This window comes from Gadus chalcogrammus, chromosome 18 (genome assembly GCF_026213295.1).
Source record: "Gadus chalcogrammus isolate NIFS_2021 chromosome 18, NIFS_Gcha_1.0, whole genome shotgun sequence".
NCBI classification, from domain to species: domain Eukaryota; kingdom Metazoa; phylum Chordata; class Actinopteri; order Gadiformes; family Gadidae; genus Gadus; species Gadus chalcogrammus.
In genome coordinates, this window is record NC_079429.1 from 8,817,181 (window position 1) to 8,836,072 (window position 18,892).

Genomic DNA, 18,892 nt, shown 5'->3' on the forward strand with positions numbered 1-18,892 from the left:
TGGGAATGCTATAAGTGCTACAAGCCAGGAGATCACGTCACGAGCAACTTGTGCGGGTGGTGTATGATGCACCTCGAACACACCATCAGATCCAGCTGGGGGGTGGGGTCGGCATTGAGCAAGGTAGGGTGTCGCTGTGTGTCCCAGTTGTAGGACATGCATGGCCACAGATGGGCACACAACTTCTGATGAACGAAAAGTAGTGCAGTATAAATTATTTATTTATTTCTAGATTTATATATTTAATGGAAAATAAATATTTAATGTATGCGGACGCTCCCCTTTTTTAATAATTCAAAGTTCCTTTATGTTTTCCGCTCAGTTGTGTGAACTGTTGCGAATACGATTGCTGCGTTATACCTCCATGCCTTCTTTCAGAGAAGGAATGGTGCTGTGGATTTGTGAATGTGTTGCTCTGTAAAACGGGTAAATATGTATAGTGAAGGCCTAATAGTGATTCATCAATATATATTTTAACCTAGTATAAATGGCTGTGTCCGTGACAGCAGATCATTTGATGGACCTTGGTGATATTATTGATCCAGCCCCCCAAGTCGTATTGACGTCTGCGCTCTTGCGCACGTTTTGTCGCATGGCTCGGCCCACCTCTGTGGACAAAGGTGCCTGGAGTCTGACCCTCTGGGGGCGTGTGGTACCTCAAGCCACACGGGTGTTAGCCTGGTCCATCTTCACGCCCCTGGAAAACATGGCTGTATATACTCAGGCTGCTCGATTATGGAAAAACCATAATCACGATTATTTTGGTCAATTTTGGAATCACGATTATTGAAATTATTATTTTTTTTGAAAACATCAGCATTTCTCCTCCAAAAAACACTTTGTAACTGAGACCTCTGAAATGTAGCCTTAAATAAAATACACAAAATGTTCAAATCTTAAATAATGTACAAATATGTATCCAGCTGTTCTGCAATTTATATAAAACATTGAATTAATAAAATGATTATACAAAAATAAATAATATTAATCTAAAATCGAAATTACGATCAAAATTTTGATTAATCGCCCAGCCCTAGTATAAAGTGTATAAATAGTACCATTCTGATAGGCCTTCATGCTGTGAGTGTTTCTCATGTATCTACATGCTGAATCATTACCGTTTCACCCACAGCACCCCCATCATCACGGCCCATTTGGACGTGGATGATGACGCCGATTTTGGCCGCTTGGTGAAAGGGAGGATCGAGAAAACGCTACTTGGAGAGGTATGCATATCAGTCACTGTGTTTTCCTCTAGACTGGAATCGCTTGCATCGTAGCCGGTTCATCCCGTCGGAAATCGACGGATATTATTGTAATAATTATTTTTTTATTTAAAAAAAGTTAGGATTAAGACAGTTTTGTTTTAATTTTGTTTTTTGAATGTTTTTTTGATTTTTGATTTTGTTATGATTTTTGTTATTAGGTGGTTTTAAAATCAACATTGGTCGCGGTGGGGGGGGGAGAAAACAAATGACCACAATCACACTTTTATTTATCCCCAGATATCCGAATACATCGAGGAGGTCTTCCTGCCTGACGACTGTTTTATTCTGGTCAAGTTGTCCCTGGAGAGGATTCGGCTTCTGCGGCTGGAGGTACCATCTGTCCCAACACTCTTTCTTCAGGGCTGCATCAAAGAACGTATTTAGGCATTGGTTGGAGGTGGAATGGATGCTGGCAGCCTGTCTGTTCTTGCAAGGACACCACCGGTCTGGGGGATAAAAGCGTCGGGATCATCTCTCCTGGCTTGAAAACATCCGTTACCGATCAATATTGTTTGTTCAAAACCCTTTGTTGTGCCAATCGCACCCAAGACCATTTTGACAGCTCCTCTTGTAGCTATTGGTCCTTGCGATGTTAAATTCTCTGTACTGACCGACACACATTGAATTCCATTAAGCGAATGTGCAATATTGGCCTTGTTTGCACTCGCCCAGATGTCATTAATAAGCTCTGATGTAGCGGGGAAGGGTTGTGCTGTCTTTCACCCGACGTAGGGGGTCTCAGGTTGTGGTGTCTTTCACCTGACCTAGCGATGACGAGTTGTGGTGACTTTCACCTTACGTAGGGGGGAAGGGTTGTAGTGTCTTTTACCTGACAGCAGGGATCAAGTTGTGCTGTTTTTCTCCAGACATAGTGATGATGGGTGGTGCTTTCTTTCACCTGACATAGCGATGATGGGTTGTAGTGTCTTTCAGCTGACGTAGCAGGGATCAAGTTGTGGTGTCTTTCCCCTGACGGAGGGATGATGGGTTGTGGTGTCTTTCTCCTGACCTAGCTGAACGGGTGGTGGTGTCTTTCTCCTGACCTAGCTGAACGGGTGGTGGTGTCTTCCCCTCAGGTGAACGCGGAGACGGTGCGCTACTCCATCTGCATGTCCAAGCTGCGGGTGAAGCCGGGGGACATCGCCGTGCACGGCGAGGCGGTGGTGTGCGTCTCGCCGCAGACGAACAGCAAGAGCTCCATGTACTACGTCCTGCAGACGCTGAAGGAGGAGCTCCCCAAGGTGAGGGGCTGCTCTCCTCACTCACTCACTCACTCACTCACTCACTCACTCACTCACTCACTCTAAACCTCTCTCTCTCTGTATGTCTCTGTGTGTCTCTCTCTCTCTCTCTACCTCTCCCTCTCTCTCTCTCCCTCCACCTCCACCTTTCCATCTTGTTCTAAATCTCTGAAAACTCTTTCTCTCTACATCTCTCTCGTTCTCTTTCTCTACATCTCTCGCTCTCTCTCTCTACATCTCTACCTCTCTGTATCCCTATTTAAAACTGCATATTTGATATAACGTGGTCGTCTTGGTTCCAAAACGATGATCACGTTAAATCGCAATTTTCCCTCGCTGAAGCCTTTGCGTTCTCACCATGCACGCTCATGTTGACTGCTCAGTAAATGACTGGAATCAGCAGCTGTAGGAGGAGGAGAGGGGACCTATGAAGTCTGTGATCTAATTAGTCATGGACCACTCGCCTCATGTGGAGCCAGAGAGCCAGAAGCCTCCCTGAAGAAATAATAATATTCACTGCACACACCGCACCCGTTGGCAAGCTTGCTAGAAAACTTTTGATTCTAATTTCCAGACGGAAAGAAACTGCCAAGGGCTTTTTGTACGGGCTTTATCCGGTAATTGGCTGATATCCGTGACGAATCTTCTGCCAAGAAGATTCTGCTTCTCCTGGCGAAGGGCGTCGCAGATCTACACATCGATCCAGACACGGATGTGTCTGGAAGTTGTTGGGCAATTTTGTAGAGAAATCATTACTCCAACGGCGGACTGCATTATGTTCGAATTCACGGCATGTCGATCCGTGTTATTTCGCTGTTTTAGCATATATGTATTTCTCTCTGTCTCTCTGTCTCTACATCTCTGTCTCTACATCGGTCTCTACATCTCTCTGTCTCTACATCTCTCTGTCTCTACATCTGTCTCTACATCTGTCACTCTACATCTCTACATCTCTCTGTCTCTACATCTCTGTCTCCACATCGCTCTCTACATCTACCGTCTCTACATCTGTCTCTACATCTCTACATCTCTCTGTCTCTACATCTCTCTGTCTCTACATCTGTCTCTACATCTATCCGTCTCTACATCGGTCTCTACATCTCTCTGTCTCTACATCGGTCTCTACATCTCTCAGTCTCTACATCTCTCTGTCTCTACATCTCTCTGTCTCTACATCTGTCTCTACATCTCTACATCTCTCTGTCTCTACATCTCTCTGTCTCTACATCTCTCCGTCTCTACATCGGTCTCTACATCTCTACATCCGTCTGTCTCTACATCGGTCTCTACATCTCTCTGTCTCTACATCGGTCTCTACATCTCTCTGTCTCTACATCGGTCTCTACATCTCTACATCCGTCTGTCTCTACATCTGTCTCTACATCCGTCTGTCTCTACATCGGTCTCTACATCTCTCTGTCTCTACATCTGTCTCTACATCGGTCTCTACATCTCTACATCCGTCTGTCTCTACATCTGTCTCTACATCCGTCTGTCTCTACATCGGTCTCTACATCTCTCTGTCTCTACATCGGTCTCTACATCTCTCTGTCTCTACATCGGTCTCTACATCTCTCTGTCTCTACATCGGTCTCTACATCTCTACATCTCTCTGTCTCTACATCTCTCTCTCCACCACCTGGTATATAACTGAATTTTCCCCCTCTTCCATGTGGACGTGAAGGTGGTGGTCCAGGGAATCCCGGAGGTGTCCCGAGCCGTCATTCACATCGACGAGCAGAGCGGCAAGAACAAGTACAAGCTCCTGGTGGAGGGGGATAACCTGAGGGCCGTCATGGCAACCCACGGGGTCAAAGGCAGCCGGACCACTTCCAACAACACCTTCGAGGTAGGAGAAGCAGGGGGAAAGGCAGAGAGTTAGGAGAGGGGGGGGGGGGAGAGTTATAAAGGGGGGGAAGGGCGAGAGTTAGGAGAGAGGGGGGGAAGGGAGAAAGTTATGAATGGGGGGAGGAAGAGTTATGAAAGGGGGGGGAAGGGAGAGAGTTAGGAGAGGGGGGGGAGGAGGGAGAGAGTTATGAATGGGGGGAGGAAGAGAGTTATGAAGGGGGGGAAGGGAGAAAGTTATGAAAGGGGGGAGGCAGAGAGTTATGAAAGGGGGGGGGAGAGGGAGAGAGTAAGGAGAGGGGGGGGAGGAGGGAGAGAGTTATAAAGGGGGGGAAGGGCGAGAGTTAGGAGAGGGGGGGAAGGGCGAGAGTTAGGAGAGGGGGGGAACATGAGAGTTATGAAAGGGGGGGAAGGGAGAGAGTTAGGAGAGGGTGGGGGAGAAGGGAGAGAGTTAGGAGAGGGAGGGGGTGGAAGGGAGTGCTTTGATGCGAGCAAAAATAAGTACGTCAGTTGTTGATCCTTAACATTAATGGTGTTCCCGCTGCGCCCCCAGGTGGAGAAGACCCTGGGCATCGAGGCGGCCCGCTCCACCATCATCAACGAGATCCAGTACACCATGTCCAACCACGGCATGAGCATCGACCGGCGCCACGTCATGCTGCTGGCCGACCTCATGTCCTACAAGGTGAACACCCACCCCCCACCACATGTTTGGATGGGATGGCCCAGTGGTGGACTTATGAAGATCCAGTGAACCCAAAACCACTGTTTCATTTATTTAAACGTGGTCAATGTCTTATATGATCGTCAACATACTGATCTTTGCCATTTTATAACTCTAACTGAAATAAGTCTCCAATCTAGAGAAAAAAGGGGTAAAAAACAAATTTTCACATTCAACACTATGTGATTGTTATGGCGCGTTTCCACTGCAGGGTGCGGAACGGATCGGATCGCAAAGGTGCGGATCGGGTCGCGTTTCCACCGCCAAAAGTGGGCGTGACCCGGACAGTTTTGGCCTCGTTTTCAGGACTCCTCCGTTGGGGTACTGAAAACGAGACCAGACGCCTGAAAGGGTCCCGGGAAATTCTAGCTACACACCCCCTCCGTTGATTGGTCGACAGAATCATCACTTCCGGGTGACGCGGGGATAAAAACAAACAAACAGTAGCCTCGAGGTATTATTCTTTACAATTAACATGTCGCGTAAAACGCTTGCTTGGGCGAACAAGGAGGTGGAGACGTTCGTCTGCATTCTTGGGGAGAAAGACGTTGTTTACGATGTTTACGTAGCTGCCGCGGCGATCGACATCCGGCCTACCACAAAGGGTACTCTCGGCAGTGGAAACGCGACCTCGGAACTGAGCTGGGCTATACCGCCCCCTCCCTACCGCACCATTGCGATCCGATCCGTTCCGCACCCTGCAGTGGAAACGCGGCATTAGACTCTGCTGCGAACGCAGATGGCGTTCTTTTCGTGACTTCAGACTACCTTTTCTATTATACCACTCACAGCAGTTACACAACGAGGGTACTAAAAGTGTATTCAAGTTGGCATCGGTCCATCCATGGGGATAACACTCTTTCCTCTTTCCTAAAACTCGCCCAAAATAAAACATTTTTAATTACATGGTGTTTAAAATCCATCTGAATCACTGGGTTCACTGGCTCTTTGAACACCCCGTCTTTACAGTAGGCACGTTGGGTGGCTACAATGACCCTTGCTTGGCCCTCTCTTGGCTTCGTGTCCCTCTGGCTTCCCCCAAAAAAATGTGAGGGGGAAGATCATTTTTTTATATAATAGTTGTATTGTTGTCGTCGTAATCCCCATGCTGTTATTTTATTAGATTTTAAGAAACATCAGATTGATCTGAACCACATGCGAGACTGAGCTGATCCGCCGCTACCATGGTTACTCTTTGTCCTCGCTTTTCCCAGGGGGAGATCCTGGGCATCACCAGGTTCGGATTGGCCAAGATGAAGGAGAGCGTCCTGATGCTGGCGTCGTTCGAGAAGACGGCCGATCACCTGTTCGACGCCGCCTACTTCGGACAAAAGGACTCCGTTTGTGGTACATCGATGGCGTCTTACACAAGCAAACATTCCCCCGGCCTACCCTCCGTTCAGACGAGTAACCATGGCTGAACGTAAACACCTTTTGTGTCTTGTGTATCACAGGGGTGTCGGAGTGCATCATCATGGGAATCCCCATGAACATCGGAACGGGCCTGTTCAAGCTTCTACACAAGGCGGACAAAGTCCCCACGCCGCCCAAGAGACAGCTGCTGTTCGACCACAAAGACTTTCATGTCCCCCTGATAACGTAGCAGGCTCCCTCGGGGGCCCTCTCGTTTCTTCTTTGTGTGTCTTTCTTCCGTTTGAGGTGGGTAGTGATGGGCCTTCCACCAAGAGCAATAGTGTTTTTCTTTTGTGCAGCAGGTTTGGGAGCGTGTGTTTGTGTGTGTGCCAACCATAACAACATAAAACAACAAGAAAACCATGTTGTCGTTTTCTCTCCAGTGATGCCTTTTTGACCTTTATGGACAATCTTTGGTTTACACCTTTTTTCTTTGGTGTACTTGAATATAAAAAAGTCGAGTCATGCGTGTGGTACCTCAAATGGAGGTAGAAATCGTCTACATTTCTACGACTTGTATGGATGTTAGTTTTTGCTAGTGCCAGGCTGCAAACATGTTTTTCACGTTTTTTCCTGAAGCCAGTTGCTTAGCATTTCAAAGTTGAAAGTTGTTTTAAGGAATAACACACCTTGATGCCAACATGCTGCAGCGATGTAAAGTGTGTTCATGATCCAAGGCGGTATCTTCTTCCTTATGTGGTGGATCTGTGCTGTGGTATGCCTTCTCTAACGCTGAGAACAAAGAACAATACGTGCAGTCTCAGTCCACGCATTCTGTTTAGCACTTGATCATACTGTTCTGTTTATCAAGGCTGCTGGGGATTCTACCAACATTCACTGGAGAAATATAAAAGTGCTTGCACAATAGACCGTTCAAATACAGGGTTGGAATTGTAGTTGGATCCATTGTATATATACCCTCTGTAAATAAAATATTTAAAAAATGAAAGTTCAATTGTGTTTTTGTGAGAACTTGAAAGTGGGTTCAAATAGATCTCTGGGCCCAAAAAATGTTTTTGAAATCAAGAAAAGAGAGGGGATAAACAGTAAAACGGACAGTTGGAATTTGCCAAGTTGGCCGCCACTCTCTTTTGTGTTGGGAAACTAAAAGAAAATGGTGACAAAAAGTGACCTTTAAAAAATGTGATATCAAATTATGTCATACCACTTCAAACACATAGCTGTGATCCTTCTCTCTTATCGAAGAGAAATGGTATGCTGCACATTCGGCTCTAAAAGGCCCCTGCCCTGTTACAATAACGTGCAGTGAGTTTTGAGCCATAACATACTACCGGACACGCAACCAGAGGGGAGTATCACGCACTTTTGCAGGAGTTGCGTCTGGATCCTGCCATAACTGATCCCTGATCCCTGCTCTCTTTCTTTCCTTTGTCTCTCTCTCATATATACTTTAGGGTGCCACTTTGACTTACTGTGTTATAATTTGGTGTGTTTTAGTTAGTGTAAATAAGATGATGCATATATTTTGTACTCTTCCTGTTCTGTGTTCTTGCAGAATTAGTCATTTCAGAGGAGATTTGACCTAGCTGCAATCCTTCCATTGTGCCCAAATACAAATGCAAAACAAAGTAATCTGCCTTGTTTTTTTGAGTGAACGTTTTGTGTGTAAGCGCCTAATCATGAGGATCTAATTGTTTTTTATTTTCCACTCCTGATTTACATGTGGTTCAGGCCATTCAAAGATCACAAGGTTATTTTGGGCTATTATATAAAAGATAAAAATTATGATTGTACCTAATCGTCTCATTGGTATTTGTATAAACAATTTACACATTTGTATAAAGAAATTTTCATTAAACACTGAAAATACAACTCTAGCAGTGTTTCTTTGACGAGCACTTTCACTTCATGATGGGAATTGTGGCACTGTAGCCATCTGTCCAAAGATGAAAGTCTCTAAGTATAATGAAAGAGCGTATCAGTTTTTTAACATGTTTACTCTCTTCCAAGTAGAATACTGCGCTTTATTTTAATTGTTGAAACGGCATGATCTGCGGATAGATCCTCTGGTATGTTGTGTGCCTCCGCATGACGTATAAATATTCATGGTGGGCTGCCATGGCCAAAAATGCCAGGGCCATTTTTTGGTCCCAGTCCAGCCCGTGCTTTATGGCGCGTTTCCACCGGCGGCTGTCGGTCGGTTTGGTATATAAAGGTTAGGCACGGTTCAGTTCCATCGGCAAAAGTTGCCGGGGTCCGGACTGAGCCGAACACTTCTCGCCGTACTCCTCCGTTGGGGTACTGTGACGTCTGAAAGGGTGCCAACAAGTTCAAGCTACACACGCCATCCGTTGATCGGTCGACAGAATTGTCACTTCCGTGCGATAGGGGGATGATAACCAACAAACACAGTAGGCCTACCAGCAAGTATTTCTTGAATTTATTTTCCACAACGGTGAATGCTTTGTTTATTGAAGAAAATTGCGCAAAAAAGTTTGACGTCGTTCTTTGACGCCCTACATTGTTGCTCTTTATTCATTGTGGCGCATGCTTCTTTTTCCTTGGATCTTTCAGCAGGCTACACTGTGTCGGGCGCCGCATTCACACTACATGCGTTCATCGATGGATGGGAGCTTTTTGACATATCCATGTGTTTTCCCGGGTTGTATAACAAAGACGGTTTCTTTGGACATGCAACTTGCGTATATTTTCATAATAGGATCTGAATAGCCAACGGATCCGTCGCTGCCTGAAAAGTTGTCAAATTCTAAACTTTTGACGCAGACCATGGAGCTGAAAGGACGGAGGTAGTTGAATGCTACATGCGTCCATCAACGGATGACCGAGGTGTGATGAATCGGGGACTAGTCTTGGTAGACGCATGCAACAACAGTTGACACAACAAACAACAGTTGAAACTATCCAGATTTTTCCCGCTTCTTCCTACTTGCTATTGCAAAATGGATCCAGGAAACGCGTGGAGTTTATTTGCATAACTGTGATCTGATTGGCCAACGGATCCGCCGCTGCCTGAAAAGTTTAACATTCCTCAACTTTTTGACGCAGGTCAGAGTCTAATGAACGGACAGTCCTACAATGCATTTCGCGAGCACCCCATGCAAAGTCAATGAGATCCGTCGACGGAAGGAGGTAGTGTGAACAAGCCCTTGCCCACTGCATCCCTCCGTCAACGGACGACGGAAGGCGTGTCTGATGGATAGGGGAGTGGTATTTGCAGACGGAGCCACGATCTGATTGGCTGACGTATCCGTTGCAGCCTGAAAAGTGAAAATTTTCAACTTCTGAACGCAAGAGACGGAGCCGACGGAACGGACGGACCCACAATGCATTTCGGGATCGCCCCATGCAAAGTCAATGAGATCCGTCAACGGACGGACGCAGTGGGCAAGGGCCTCACCTTCACTACTGGGCAAAGGCAAGCTGGGCCGAAGCGCAGCCGCCTGTGGGAACGCGCCATAAGTGACGTAACATGTTAGAGTGTCATAGATCAGCCTAGCAGTTGGTGCAGTCAGAAGGCTAGTCGATTTATTCAGCGTACATTTGGGTAGACACTCAAACTTGGGACGTCACCAAGGCACAGGGCGGGACAGATTTTCAAACGGCTTGTAGTGGCCAATCAAACTCACTCCCACTGGTAAAATAGGGGCCCTTTAATTCAGAAGCCGACACAGACTTCAAGAGACGATGTCCGTGCTGTCAATCAAACCAAAAGGTCAAAACATGGATCGCCCATGACTGTAAACCTTTGAAAGGTAACCTCGCTGGAAAAGCTTTCCTGCGCTTTTGAAATGCTACTCACATCAAACATGACCAAACACACATGGCCTTCGACACAATGATCGGTTGAAAGAGGAGCAAGGAGCGTGTAATAAGGATGAGGCGTATTCAGGGTTGTATTCCACGCAGTCCCTTCACTGCAAAAAATTGCAGTGTGGAGGCTTATATATATTGAACTCCATTTATTCCACAAAACAAAATTAAATTACAGTTTTATAAAATAGGAGGCCTCAGATAGACAATTCAGAAATTTCTCCTCAAAGTCCATCCCAGTGCAGCATCTACAGTGTACCCTGATGAAGAGAGGGGTTGAGTGGCTGATGCACAGATTCTCCCTGGTTAGCTCCATTCATTTGAAGACATTCTCTTGAAGACTTAAATACTACACGTTTTCTGCCACTCTGATCCTTGATAGATTTTATAGTGTGCGTATATATATATATATATCGAACCTTTAAAAATATAATATAAATGATAAACATTTGTATAAATCAACGCACACATTCTCATATTCACGAAGCTAAACACTTTTGCTTGTGTAAATTGAGCTATTACCATGAATGATGCAGAATTGGACCTCTGGTCTTAGGTTTGAAGCTACCCTGTGGTTGCATATGTATGCTCTATTTACAAGAACAATGTCTGTACGTGAATTTTCGTTTTGGGCTTTAAAACAGTGTTGCTGGTGTATTTTGTGTATCACATCTAAGCACTGGTGAATAAATTGCAACAACCAAGACACTAATTCCTGTCATGTTTTGTACATAACGCAATCACTATTATCTGAACAAAATACAGTTCATCCATTCTCAACAAGCGGCAGGTAACTAATGCACACACACTATCAGATTTGGATACCTTCCAAAAACACACTTTTCATTAAGTAACCCTTACTGAGAGAAAGCAGAAAGTGTATCCTCTGAGGTATAGCTAGCTATGTGATCGAACCCTCCCTGTGGCTGCTTGTCATTTTTTCCATTCCGTATGGTTTTCAGGTAGTGTGTAACCGTGTTTCATACACAGAGAATATATATCGATATATATCTATACTGTTCATGGACAGTGAGAACACAATATGGCTTTTAATGCTTCAGTCGTGACATTCAAAAGACAATCGTAACCGGATCGGTCAACATACAAAAGAACAAGACGCAGGCCGGGGCGCCACACGGCTCGTCACTGCACTTGTTCCCACTCTATCCCGGCTCAGAACCGGGTTTCCATTCTTGTGCCCGCCCACGTTCAACGTTACGACGTGGCGGCCGTCGACCGGTCGGCGGCCCGCGACCCATCGGAGCTCTGACGGGGGGGCAGGCAGAGTGATCCCGGACTTCCCCCACGAGAAGTCCCTCCCTCATTTGGTGATCCCGCCGCCACCGCTGCTGCTCCCGGGCAGCTGGGACTGCATGGTGGACGCCTTGTCCCCGATCACGCCCAGCGAGCTGCAGCCGTGGGAGGAGCCCGACGGGCCCTGACGTCCGCCATCGTCGCCGCCGTGGCGGTTCTCGGAGCCGTCGGCGGTCTTCAGGAAGGCCTCCCGCCGCAGGGGCCTGAAGTGGACGATGAGGTTTGCGGCGGGGCCGACGGCGGCATTGGCGGCGGCATTGGCGTGGCCCCTGCCTGGGGCCCCACGCTTGCGGAGGCAGAGGGACAGCGTGGAAACGCAGCTCTTCTTGAAGTTGTCGTTCATGAAGGCGTACACGATGGGGTTGTTGAAGCTGTTGAAGAAGCCCACCGCCTGCACCACGGCGATGATGGTGTGGAGTGTCACCTCCTCGTACTTCTCCTCCAGGTCGCCTGGAGGGGAGGGGCGCGCACGCACACACACACACACACACACACACACACACACACACACACACACATGCACGTACACACATACATACACAAACACACATAGACATACACAAGTACACACACACATGCACGTAAACGTACACATACAAATACACCCACACATACACACACACACACATACATATACACATGGTGGGTCTACAGATCATGAAACAGGTCGGCACAAAAAATAAACTCTATAAATGATGCAAAAGTCTCTCCAGCCCGGGTAGACTATTTTGCATCTCCCATTTAATACGCTGAATAATTGAGAAGTCAAAAATACATTTACTTAAAACGATAAAACACTGGATTACTAATGAAATAATACTACTACCGATGGTGTACATCGATGTAGACGTGTTTGAAGGAGGTCTTTATGCCTGGTATGGAAACAGTTCCCTGTTTGCTTGGGTTTCAGTTCTCGCTAGAGCCATATATTCACTTTTCGATAACTACTCCATTGTAGTAGTGGCTCTGGAGGTAGTTGATTGCTGGTTGCTGGTTTTACCCCACTTTGACACTTTGTCCCCCAAAGTGGGGGACAAACTTTGGGGGAAAAAGTTTCAAAGTGTCTCTGAGCCTCACACTTTAGCCTCACTGCACCACACAAGCTGGCTTTTGCCTGGCATGGCTGACATTCATTTTGAAGCTTGATGCGTAACAACAGGTTTGAAAAGTTTTTTTTTATAAATGTAGTCCATTTACCGTTAACAACTTCCTGCAATTCACTGGATCAAATCATTTCAGATGTCAGCTCTGAAACCCAGCATATTGTGGCTAGTTTGGCTGGGAATTGACAACCTTAGTGACAGTCAATCAAGTAATTTATTAATCCAGACTGTCGCCATTATCCATTCATGAACAGCTCATTTCAGCACCCCTGGGCAGGAAATCCAAAATGATCACCTTCCAGAATCCAATTAAATAAAGATATTTCATAAATTACAGTTTGACAGGCAGATTTACTGTGGTAAAAAGGTAAGAAACCTAATTATGGACCCTGCTCCTGGGTAAAGCTTACTGTATTCATAGAGCATGTGGACCGTGTGGAACGGAGCCCAGCAGACTGTGAAGAGCAGCACCACGATCACCATCATCTTCACCGCTCGCTTCTTCTTCCTTTCAATGCATGACAAAAAGAGCAAAATAAGACACAGAAGTCCAAAAAAATGAAAGAGAAATTATGTCAAAATGTTTGATTATGCGACTTATTTTTGTTACCAGGACATTCTCTGTTACACTTTACAATATGTTGATTCATTAGATATTAATTAATATTACTAAATGTAGTAATAAGCATTGTCATATAGCATTTGAATACGGGGGTTGGTTTGGTGGGTTAAGGTTAACCCTAACCCTATTAAAAAATGCATAAACCAATACCTTGGATGTAAATTAATGCTTTTTACTGCAGTAACTAATGTTCATCCCTGGTTAATGAATGTAACCTTATTGTAGAGTGGAACCCGTCTCTGACACAACTGTAAGAGCTTGACACGTTCACAAATACAAAGCAAGGGAAATTACATATCCAAAACATAATAAAAACAACAGACAACGGGTGAATTTAAGCAAAAATAAATCATAAAAATAAAACAAAAGCACCATCAAGAATCAAGATACGAGATACAAATTAATCAACATATCCACACAACCAGGGGGGCGGCAGAAACTGCTTTTGGTGCAGCGTGATTTCAGGTATTCCTCCATGGGTCCCCGGTTCCCACTTCGACGCAACGCGAGGGGGTTAACAGACCCATTACGTGCTTCTCCCAAAAAATGTAACCTTGCTCACTAAAAAACCGACGCAGAACCAAAACAGTTCACGACTGCGTCGAAGCATCTGCGTGGTCATTGCGTTGCGTCGACGTGGAACCTCGACTGAGCCATCACCGCTCACCGGGAGATCTTGCTGATCTCCCTCTGGTTCATGGTGTTGAGGACAGACGAGTCGCCCACTCGCTTGCGGATCCACAGCTCGATGGCGATGCGCGTGTACAGGAACATCATGGTGAGCAGCGGCAGCAGGAAGAGCGCCACCATGATGAAGGTGGTGTACACCTGGCGCTGGGCCAGCGAGGGCCAGCTCTCCTGGCAGCACACGTGGTAGTGGTCGTACAGGAAGTCATACTTCACCTGCAGAGAGGTGGTAGTGGTGGTGGTGGTGGTGGTGGTGGTTGTGAGGCAGGTGGTGGAGAGGCATGTGATAGTGAGGGTGGTGGAGGTGAGGGTGGTGGTGGTGATGGTGTTGGGGTTGGTGAGGGGTTGACAGTGGTTTGAAAGAGAGGTTCCCACTTGCTTCAATGAAAAGCCATTCAGGCTTCAGGACAGACAGACGCAATTTTTCTTTTACTATGAATCGCAATAGTATTGTGATTTATAAAATATAAAGTGGCTGAAGAGGGTCTAAGTGGTCTTGTGTTGGTCTAAGTGGGTGCTTCAACCTTTACCTTGGTAGTCCACAGTTGAGTATCAACTGAGTATCAACATCATCTCAGTTGACTGTCAGTGGATACACACTTGACAAGTCAACATTGTGTAAGGTTATCAAGAACCTATCCACATATATTCCATTCAGTGTTATCCGACTATTAGATGTAATCCATAACATGTGAAGTGAACAGCAACTATACATCGTCAGACCTTTTTCAGTTTAATGTCATGTTACATGCCTCATTTGTCTCAGGTGAACTTCAACATTGTGTCTGGTCTCATCATGGACTTTTGTTGTTTCGAAATTGATATTGCTGTTTATGCAGTAGACACTCAATTACATGGTTTATGTGGATAGCTTAACCTTATTGAGTGTTGATGTGAGCATCAACGGACAGAAAACTGAGTCGATACTCAACTGAAACTAAATTGAGACTGAACCGCAGACTATTCAGGTAAGGTGCTGCCAAATTATAGGTTATTCTAAATCCAATGTTGTACTCATTGGTATGTGTGTCACACAGCAAGCCTGTATATCCTTATCAATTGGGTGAAATTCTTCATCATACTTATTAGCATCTGCTCTATTGCTGATCTGACTTTATAATAGCATGCTTCGATATAGGGAATGTCCGCCTATTCTTTAGGGGAAAGGGTATAATGCATAGATAAAGTATTCTACTCACTTCTAGTTGTTGTACAAACAGTATTGGAGAGCCCACCATCACTGATGCAATCCACACTATCCCTGCAGAATGGGAAAAACGTTTGTGACACATAAGCATACTAGTAGCACACTACTGTGTGGCCTAGTATTCGCTGAGTTTATAATCAGAGTTAAAAATATATATAACTCAGAGTTAAAAAGGGTATTTTAATGTCACAAATATTCAAAAAATCCTGCATTTGTACTGCAGCAGGCGTTCAAAGTGGCAGCTTGTAAACTGCACTTCTTTATTATATTTAATAAATATGTAAAATGAATAGAATTACAATTCAAGAGTGAATGAAAGAGGTAGTGATCAATCTATGGATTTGTAAAATGTTCACTGCTTTTAACTTATTACATAACAAAACATAACACCATACAAAATAATCTCCTTTCCTGTATTGAAAAGCTGATGCAAAAATCTGGTGCAAGAAACCTAATCTTCACAGCACGTTCTTTTCAGACAATGTGCGTATCGAGTTCGGTCAGTATGTACCTCATCTTCGCAAATTGATACCAGCAATCAGAGTGCTATTGTTTTTTACACACTCTCACCCACACAGACTGACAACATAAACAAGACACAAATACATAGCCAAGTGTTTAAGGGCCGCGCTTACCTAGCATTTTGTAGGCTCTCCTGGATGTGTACTGCCTCCTCATTTTGAGTGGATACACAATTCCTTGGTACCTCTCGATGGCGATGCAGGTCATTGTCAAGATCCCTGTGACTATGGCTGTGGTCTGCACAAATGGAACCGTTTTGCATACCAGAACCCCTGATGAGGCAAAATAAAATGTCCTTGTAACAGGGTAAATGAATGAAGTTGACAGAGTTCGTGAAAATGGTGGCCATGAAGGGTAAGGATAGGTCAACTTCTTCAGTCCCTTCACTTGGGATATAGCCAGGTTGTTTAGACAGTTGTTTTAATATAAGGACGGATTCTGTAATACTTTCCAATGAATGACACAATCCTAAGTGAATCACAAACTGATGTTTATCCCTTAACTGTATTTGTACCGACCATTTAAGGTACATTTTTCACTCAAATACCCATTTGAATTGTTTTCCCTCCCCTAGAAGTGTGAAAGAGGTACTAGGCTGAAATAAATCCCTTCATTGAGAACCACTGGTTTAGCCTATCTATGATGACCCCTCACTTATTCATGCCCGCTGTTCAGACCAGTGAAGTATTGAGATGCATAATTTGCACATGGATCAGTATTGACCTTCATGTTCAACACGTTGTGCTCGATTCTCCTTCCCTCCAATGGGATGCTTATTCATGTGGGCCGACAGACATACCCGTCTTAACAAACACAACGGGACACTTCTGAGATTGGTCCAAACAGGGTTTGTTAGGGACAGCAGTCATCTGATTCACCGTCTACGATGAACAGAGTACATCTGCAAAGCGCCAGACCGTACCACACTTGTAGAAAACCATTTCCAAGATTTTCGAGGATTTACCCTTGGTGTGCTCATGACATGACAACAGCAAACAACCACAGCATGACAGTCAATGCACGCAATAAGATAAAAACAACATATATCGCATAACCCCAATGAAACATTAAATACATTCCTGGATGTACGATCTTGACAGTCAAAGGGGAAGGTCCAGAGCAAAATATGTCAGGTGTTTAAAAATATTTTTTTTTTTTGCTTTCACGTAGTAATATCTGCAGTCTGTGCTGTAGAGGAAAAAATTGATTTACATTTTTTATTGGCCTTTTAGAGTCTTTTTCATAAGGGGTGTTTTTTAATAAGGTGTTTGCAGGGTGCCTGGAGTTCTGTTGTATATTTTGACCATTGCGATGAATGGGTGGGTGGGTTGGCAGTTGGCAGTTGAAGATTTTTAAGGCTAAGCAAAGAATTCTGTCCAGTTGAGAACACGTTCTCTTGCAGCTCTGTTGAACTGCATCATCCATTCTCTACACAGTGACACCCCCAGTATGTTTCAGCTGGCAATGGAACAATTGTCTAGAATACTAGAAGCTGTCCACTTTTTCCAGCTCATGGCCATAATGGTCAGTGTCTGAGATATTTTTTCCATCTTTCCCAAAATAGACCAGCAGCTCCTTGCTTTGGAGATGTTTACTTTACCAAGATGAAGAGACAGCACCAATGAACCAGAGGCAAAACCTAATTTAGGTTTCATGCAACCACAGCACATTTGAACAGACTCACCATGTGAAATGCAGTTGTATGTATGTGGACAAAGACTACAGGAGGTGATTGTACGCATGCCACCAGCGTGTATGCACCTGGTTTGAGAGAACCTGTTGTTCCTTTTGACTACCTGCATTCCATGGTGTACAGTCAAAAGCCTGATGACCTAAAGGGAGATTGACAGGCCCAGCCCGTGTCATAGACGGTTTAAGGGAATCCTAAGGGCGCCTCTGGAATATTTAATTTACTTTTACTATTATTACTTCAAAAATATTACAAAAAAGCCCACAACAACATAGTCTATTAAAAAGGCCCTATTTAATTGGTTGTTGCATCAGCCCTAGCCTGGATCCGCCCGCCTACTTGCAGCATTGGCATAGGAACCCATTGGCGTTGTGTGTCTCACCAGAAGGTAGGAAATTAAGTGTTGCTTTCCCTGCTGTTCGCTCCTCGCTGCAGAATTCTCACCTCATTCTTCTCCATCACAAAGGAAGGGGATTGGGAACTATTGGCTTTCCTATTAGGCTGGGATTGTTGTTTGATTGTTGTCAAAGCGACAACCGAATACATTGTGGTTGTCGCCTTGTGGTCACGGGTGGTGAAACCTCAACACTTGTTGACACTTGTCTCTGCTGCTTATTATAATCCCCACGCATATACAAGCATGCAAACGCATGTGCCCGAACACTATTTTAACTTTATAGGGAAACTTTGGAATCCTCGAACTCACACACACACACACACACACACACACACACACACACACACACACACACACACACACACACACACACACACACACACACACACACACACACACACACACACACACACACGGGATGCGTTTGAGTGCCCTTGTAGTTGAATGGGCAGTTAGCACATAACACATCCATCTAGTAGCCTATACACACATCTATTTCATCAAGACTGTAGACATGCATTCAAGAACTCACCTCCGAGCCACTCTGAGGAGATATTTTGCAAGAGAGTGAATGGGACGCAGAAGAAAGTGATGAGCAGGTCGCTCACCGCTAAGGAGCAGATGAAGATGTTGGTGGCGGTCTGCACGGCGCGCTTTTTCACCACAATGTAAACCACCAAACTGTTACCCACCAGAGCCAGGACGAATATCAGGGCGTACATGATCACAAAAGTCGTTTTCACGCTGTACGGCAACTCGGGGACGTACACCAGAGGCTGGATGTTATACGAGTCGATGAACTCCTGGCGGCTGAGGTTGTAGAGCTGCAGCATCTCCTTCAGGACCTCGGGGGTGATTTTAGTGTAGCGCTGTCCGGACTCAGTGGAGGTGGCCATGCTGGTCCGGTCAGTCAGTCAGCGTGGGGTGGGGGGGTGGGGGGCGATATTGAATGACGAAAAACACACAATCCAGGATCCAGACCACACAAGCTTGACGATTTCAATTTAAAAAAAGAAAGAAAAAAAGGTTAAAATATTAAATATTGTTGCAAGGATCCACGGAAGCGT

At 45.2% G+C, this 18,892-nt stretch overlaps 2 protein-coding genes across 3 annotated transcripts in view; one reads left to right on the plus strand and one right to left on the minus strand.

The window, feature by feature from the left end:
* Window positions 1-8,209, plus strand: part of polr3a (polymerase (RNA) III (DNA directed) polypeptide A) — a 37,787-nt gene extending 29,578 nt beyond the window's left edge. The window contains exons 25-31 of one of the 2 annotated variants that reach the window (XM_056576940.1): window positions 1,133-1,226; window positions 1,506-1,598; window positions 2,345-2,509; window positions 4,194-4,358; window positions 4,908-5,039; window positions 6,293-6,425; window positions 6,533-8,208. In XM_056576940.1, the coding sequence (XP_056432915.1) occupies window positions 1,133-1,226; window positions 1,506-1,598; window positions 2,345-2,509; window positions 4,194-4,358; window positions 4,908-5,039; window positions 6,293-6,425; window positions 6,533-6,681 (931 nt within the window). In that variant the 3' untranslated portion in view covers window positions 6,682-8,208. Of the gene's footprint in view, window positions 1-1,132; window positions 1,227-1,505; window positions 1,599-2,344; window positions 2,510-4,193; window positions 4,359-4,907; window positions 5,040-6,292; window positions 6,426-6,532 lie in introns of both variants that reach the window. The other variant, XM_056576939.1, reaches the window with a different exon arrangement.
* A 2,225-nt stretch (window positions 8,210-10,434) lies between these two features.
* qrfprb (pyroglutamylated RFamide peptide receptor b) lies at window positions 10,435-18,721 on the minus strand. Its single transcript, XM_056577497.1, has 6 exons — window positions 18,358-18,721; window positions 15,852-16,010; window positions 15,209-15,270; window positions 13,990-14,225; window positions 13,111-13,208; window positions 10,435-12,047 (listed from the first exon to the last, which is right to left on the minus strand). The coding sequence occupies exons 1-6, from the start codon at window positions 18,719-18,721 to the stop codon at window positions 11,605-11,607; spliced, it is 1,362 nt and encodes a 453-aa protein (XP_056433472.1). The 3' UTR covers window positions 10,435-11,604.
* Window positions 18,722-18,892: the final 171 nt, after the last annotated feature.